Source organism: Galeopterus variegatus, unplaced genomic scaffold (genome assembly GCF_000696425.1).
Source record: "Galeopterus variegatus unplaced genomic scaffold, G_variegatus-3.0.2 Scaffold2721, whole genome shotgun sequence".
Classification (NCBI taxonomy): Eukaryota; Metazoa; Chordata; class Mammalia; order Dermoptera; family Cynocephalidae; genus Galeopterus; species Galeopterus variegatus.
In genome coordinates, this window is record NW_007728832.1 from 122,594 (window position 1) to 128,887 (window position 6,294).

The window sequence follows — 6,294 nt, forward strand, 5'->3', positions numbered from 1 at the left end:
GAAATAGAAGGTTGCAGTTTTAGTCTGTTCTGTGAGCATGTCTTTCTGGCAAGCTTTTATTGTCTGTAGGTTTGTTATTCTATTCCCTATTACCCTTTTTCTTATACTAACTTTGTATGGGATTTGACCTCCATGCTTTTCTGCTTCTCATTTTTATGTGAATTTTAGCTTTCCTGAATGTTTAGAAGGGTGGCTTGGTTCACAGAGCTTCTTCATCTGTTCTTTGGGTGACGTGTTTAAAAGTATTTCAACTTCCTTGGAATTTCCTGGCTCTGTTCCTCCCCCACCTATATCTGGACCTTATTTTTCTTTGTGTGCATTGCCCCCATTCTACTTAGTTTTGGTTTCACTCCCAGTGGTTTCTCCCCATGTGGGGCCATGCCAGCCAGGTCAGTTTTGAGAATTTTAAGTCCTAGATCTTCCAGCTCCTTTAGGCTTTAACATAAAGTAGGAAAAACCCTCCCTGTGCTATTTTTAAATTGGCCTGCACTGCCTCCTGGGGAGTACCTGTTAACTCTGTGGGATTTGCCTGTCCCCAGAACTGTTGGATGCTCTACTGTTTCTCTCTGCTTTCTCCCACACAGACCCTGAATCCAGGTGGCCCTTGTGGTCATTGATGGTGTGTCCCCACCTGTTTGTGTTCAGAGGTTCATAGGACTGCCTTGTCACCTTGTTTCTTTGTGTCATCCATGGGCTTTGGGTTATGTTTCTAGTTACTCTGTCTGCAACTAGATTCTAAGACTAGGCTGCTGCCTTCTTCCCAGAGTCTTCCATTCTCTCTCGAACCCCTGCAGTCAGGATGTTTCCCTCCCCCTCCCCCACCCCCAGCCCCAAACTGCTCTTGTAAAAGTCAGTGACACCCCCACTTTGCTAGATCTCAGGCCTCATCTCTCTGGTAGCACCTGGCACAGTTGATCTCTCCCTCCTTCCTGAAACACTTTTGTCATCTGACATCCAGGGACACCCCACCCCCGGGTTTTCTATGTCACTGGTATTATTAGCTCTATTGAATGGATGAAGATGTGGGGATTTAGAGGACTAGTTAACTTGTCCAAGGCTACTCAGTTAACTAGTAGCATAGGCAGGACCAATTGTAAAATATTTCCAAGCCTCTCTTATGTGCCTGCCACGTGCTGGGCACCTGAGCAGTGACGTCTCCCTCTGGAGGGGTTTGCATGTGACTGGGCAGGAAAAGGGAACGCTGGGGAGTGGTAATGAGTCTGTCAGTGATAACGAGTGACTGGAGTGGAGGTCCATCGAGGTGGGCCCGGAACACTAGGGAAAGTGTGAGAAAGAGGAGGAGGAGGATTTGCACTCGACCTGGAAGGATGGCAGGATTGAACCTGAGATGGGAAGGAGACGTAGCCAGGCAGGTGCAGGGTGAGGTCAGGTTTGGAGGATACAAACCAGGCCCCCCAGAGGCTTGTGAACTTCCCAGGTCTGATGCCGGTGGCCCCTTCTCACCACCTTCCCACTCCCTGGTAGCTCCCACAGGCCTCATTTCCAAGTCAGCAGAGTCATCGTAAGCCTTGTGGCCTCTTTGTCCCTTCTTTTTCGTGAAGTCCTCTAAACCCCAGGGAGCATCGAGTCCATTGTCCTCACCGATGCTCTGACTTTCTTGTTTTCCTGACCTTTCTCCACTCACAGCTGAAAACCTCAGGCCTAAAGTCAGCAGCCTCTGCACCCAGGCCACTGGGTATGTTGGGGACACAGTGTATTTAGCTCCCTTTAACGTCCCTTGACCACAGTGGGTTGGGTGCTCGTCTCCCCACTCCCATGGCAGCCTGTTCAGGCCACAGTGGGCTGCTCCAGCCTCTGCAGGCCTGCCAGGTCCCGTCTTTCCCAGTCGCCAATGGACTCAGGGACTCTCCTGTGTAGGCTGAATCCCTCGTGCTTGCAGGGCGCCTGGCCCTCAGCACCTTTCAGTAAATGCTTATAACCAACAGATAAGTGATTTGAGCACCCCCAGGGATCTCGATCTGAGAAGTACCCTGAGCACAGTGATTTCAAAGCTGACCACAGCAGGGTATTAGGACAGATGGGGGCAAGGAGCTGCTCCAGGAGGTGGGGTGTAAGCAAAACTCAGCAGTGCCATTTCCCACAGTGGCAGAGGTGATGGCACTTGACCGAGGGGCACGTGCTCCTGCTGCTATCTTAGGACATTTCTGCTTTCCCCTGTGCCTGCCCTTTTCTAATTGCTAGCTCGCTGCACCTGCCTCACCATTCATGGGAAAAGATGTGAGAACAGTTCATTATGATGATGATGATGATGCTGATGATGATGATGATGATGATGACCATCTTAGTAAGCCACCAGGAACATCAGGATAAAGGCCATGTCGGGTTGACTTGTACATTCCCACTCTGGGAAATTTGACAATCCTGGACTAGCAAGTGGCCAGTTGGCAACTACTGAGATGAGGCAACACACAGAAAAGTCTCAAAGCCAGCAGAGACCAGGCGACATTCAGGGCCTGCGTGGCCCCTGGGAGTGGCCTTCTCCTGGGGGGTGCGGGGTCTGCACAGGGAGACACCGCGTGGCCACCGCCTCCCCGAGCAAGTGCCATTCCAAGGAGCCTGTTGGCGCTGTCACCGCTGCATGTCTTCTCTTGGCAGGGGGCTGGACACTTCTTGAGCACGCTCCTGCCACTCAATTGAGTGCACCAGAGGCTGCACCAGCCATTTATTTGAATGAACACGGAGACACAAATGTGATCATGCAGGGGAATGGGATGCAAATCCAAAGATCAAGAACGTGCTTTCTCTTTCATTTTCCTGCTATTTCACTCTTTTCTCATTTTCTTTGTCCCCTCACCTCGAGAAAAGTCACCCCAGACTTCCTGCCATTCCTCAGGTCTTGAACGTTTCTTGCCCAAGCAGATTAAACTGGATGAGTAAGAAGCTTGTCTGAGTTGTCATTTATCAACCAGAAACAAGCCCAGGAATTGGGTCCTTTTGACAACCCAACCCCCTCTCCCCCATCCACTGGGTCTTTAATGGCCAGTTCCCCATGGGGACTGCCTGCTGGCCAGGCTCAGGAACCATCGCAGGAAACCCACTGAGATCACAGCTGTCCTAAACACACTCACAATTCCATTTCCTGAGTCATAATTGAGGTTTCCCCCTCCTTTTGGTAAGTCTAAGATACAGCACTTAAAAGTTCCACGGTAAATTCTAGATCACTTGAGATTTCATGTGTTGGCCAAGCTCTCTGTTGACACAAAACTCAATCAGCCACAGGCCATGGAACAACCCCTACTCCCTTAAAGTGCCACCAGGTTGGCAGCTCACACAACAGCAGCCCTATTTTCTAGCTGGAAAGGTAGCACCGTATACAGACATTGGTGGCAGGAAAATGACAGAGAGTCCCCAGATAATTGGGTGAGTGTGTTAAGATCATGTATGTGTTGCTTTGTTGCCATAACTTGTTCAATGGGTATGAGCTGTCCTGGGCACTGGGGACATGCATGCACAGATGCCAGGCCAGGAGGGGCAGGACCAGGAACCTGAAGACCCAGGTTCTAGTTGTAACCTGCTACTGCTACTGCTATGACTTTGGGGGGGGGGGTCCCTTCATCTTTCTGAGCTTCCGTTTCCTCAATTGGTGTAACAGCCACAGATCAGGTGAAATATGTATGTGAATGGGAACGGCTTATATGGGAACTCTAAAACCCTGTATGTAAGTCAGATTTTGAGGAAGTAAACAAGTTTTACATGCAAGAGTGAACAAAACTCAACATTTTAATTCTAACCGTATGGCTTGTTCGTATCTTTGTTTTCCTCTTCCTACATCAAATGTATTTTGTTTTCTTTTTTATATCAGCCTCTCGGACAAAAGAAAAGCATAGGCAATTTTCCCTTGCCAGGTTCATGCCTTTCTGGCATGCTAACTGCTTCTGATCAAGGCAGCAGCCTCGTGACACAAGCCAGTGACAACTGGCATCACAGACAGAAGGTGCTTTCACGTCCACTGGCAACACACGTGCAGAATGCTGCCATGTCTGCCTCATGTGGATACAGTCATATTTGCTTAAAAGTCCCTCCACGTACATTGTCTCACCATATTCCACTTACTCCTCAAAATCAAACTGTGAGATTAGTTACTACTGGCTCCATTGTAGAGTTGCTTGAGGTACAGCATAGTCGGTGTTGTTGACTTGGCCAAGGTCACGCCAGAAGTGGTGGAACTGAGAATCAAAACCATTGCAGACACAAAATTCGGAAAAATATGTAATACTCTATTATACGTGTTATTACAATACATTTTATTATGAATTAGTATATTTTAATATATATTAATTAACATGCATGTGCACACACATGCACATATATATACACACTCGTATATAATTTCCCCCTCACATAACTAGCAATGCTTTAGAGCAGGAGTTGGCAGCTACAGTCTTCATAGGACAAATCTGGCCTGCTGTTTGTTTTTGTAAATAAAGTTTTCTGGAAACAGCCACGCTTATTCATTGATGTATTAAACACAGTGGCTTTCGTGCTAACAACCACAGAGGTGGGCAGTTGGGACAGAGATCAGATAGCCCACAAATACGAAAATATTTACTCTCTGCCTTTTTAACAGGAAAAGTCAGCTGAACCCTGCCCTAAAGCTATTTAGCCACAATCTTCTAGTTATCAAAAAAAAGCAGCCAGGTCCTCAGCTCTCCATGCCTACGGAGAAGACCTCTCCTGTGTGTCTGATGTGTCCTGGACCCCCCTGTCCAGACACTCCCAGAGCTGTAATTGTGTGTTTAGTTGTCCGCTTTGCTCCAGACTGTGAGTCCTTGAGGCAGGCCCCGTGCCTTATTCCTGTCTGCACCCAGCCCAGCCCAGTAGATGCTTCTGGAGTAAAGGGTCAGGGGATTCAGAGTCCAGCGTGAGGCACATCGGTGGTTGCTAGAGGCTGGGAGGAAGGGGGACACAGGGAATGGCTGCTTAATGGGTATGGGGTTTCCTTCTGGGGTAAGGAAAATGTTTCGGGACTAGGCAGGGGTAGGTGGTGGTTTGCACAGCATTGGGAATGCACTACGTACCATTGAATTGTTCACTTTAAAATGGTTCATTTTCTGTCATGTCAATTTCGCCTCAATTTTTAAAATTGAAACAACAGAACTGCCTAGGAGAGAAAAGAAAATGTAAATATAATCTTCTTGACCATTAAATCCAGGAAATAATCCTGATGTTTTAAATTTTGAACAATTAATAAAACAAAACCCAGTGACAGCAGGCAGCCCCTGCAGTGGGGACTTCTGCAGCCCCACTGGGAACACCAATGGCCACATGGCTGACGTTGTCCTTTCACGTGTCTCTCTATAGAGGTGGAAAAGACCCGGTGCCAGCAGGAGAGAGAACACATTCTCGGAGCTGCAGATGCGGTGGACCTGCAGCGGCCCAGGCCACCAGGGCTATTTGTCCCTGAGTGTGACGAGCATGGGAACTATGTGCCCACCCAGTGCCACGGCAGCACCGGCTACTGCTGGTGTGTGGATCGCGATGGCCGTGAGCTGGAGGGCACCAGGACCAGGCCTGGGATGAGGCCCCCGTGTAAGTGAGGGAGGGTTGCTTGGGCTTGTGCCTGAGAATGGCCTCAGCACCAAACCAGCCGGTGAGCTTTGCTAAAGATGCAGCTGGCGCTTTCTGTCTGCCCCAAATCTTAATCTGCTCTGGGGCTCCTACCCCACCCCTCCCCTCTGCATTTCTCCCCTACTAATCCTCTGTCCACTCTCCCCGCTGTTCTCTTGCCCTGTCTCTTGCTTGGGGCTGCTGCACTGGTCTGTGATGGTGGCAGAAAAGGACATGTGTGTTGTGGGTCCCCCAAGGTGAACACTCTGCAGACAGAGGCAGGGATGGTGGAGACCAGATATTTTCCCAAAACTGCGAAGAAAGAGTCTCACAAACTTCATGAATTCAGCCCAGCCAGCATTCACTGAGTGTCGGTGCTGGGGATACCCAGAGGAAGGTCACGGTGCCCCCAGAACCTCAAGGGACAGGAGATAGAACAGTTTAGGCAGATGAGCTTTAGAAGAGAGTGGATGAGGACTTGTGTGGGATGGTGGGTGGATTGGGGAAGGCCTTCTAGAAGCAACACCAGGTGAACACGTTTCTAAGCAGGACCAGAAGCGGGCAGTGTGGGGAGGAGGGGGATAAGGCTGGTGCTCTCTTGGCTGAAGGGCAGGAAAGTCTCAGCTGCAAGGTCAGTGTCAGTGTTGCTGTTGTCCCTGCTGCTGCTGTTGCTGCTGTTGCTGTTGCTGTTGCTGCTGCTGCTGCTGCTGCTGCTGTGACTGTTGT

General features: G+C 49.4%; 1 protein-coding gene across 1 annotated transcript in view; it reads left to right on the forward strand.

The window, feature by feature from the left end:
• The window catches only part of NID1 (nidogen 1), a 79,027-nt gene that overhangs the window by 55,317 nt on the left and 17,416 nt on the right, over nucleotides 1-6,294 (forward strand). The window contains exon 13 of the mRNA XM_008582774.1: nucleotides 5,323-5,550. Coding sequence (XP_008580996.1) covers nucleotides 5,323-5,550 — 228 coding nt within the window. The remainder of the gene's footprint in view (nucleotides 1-5,322; nucleotides 5,551-6,294) is intronic.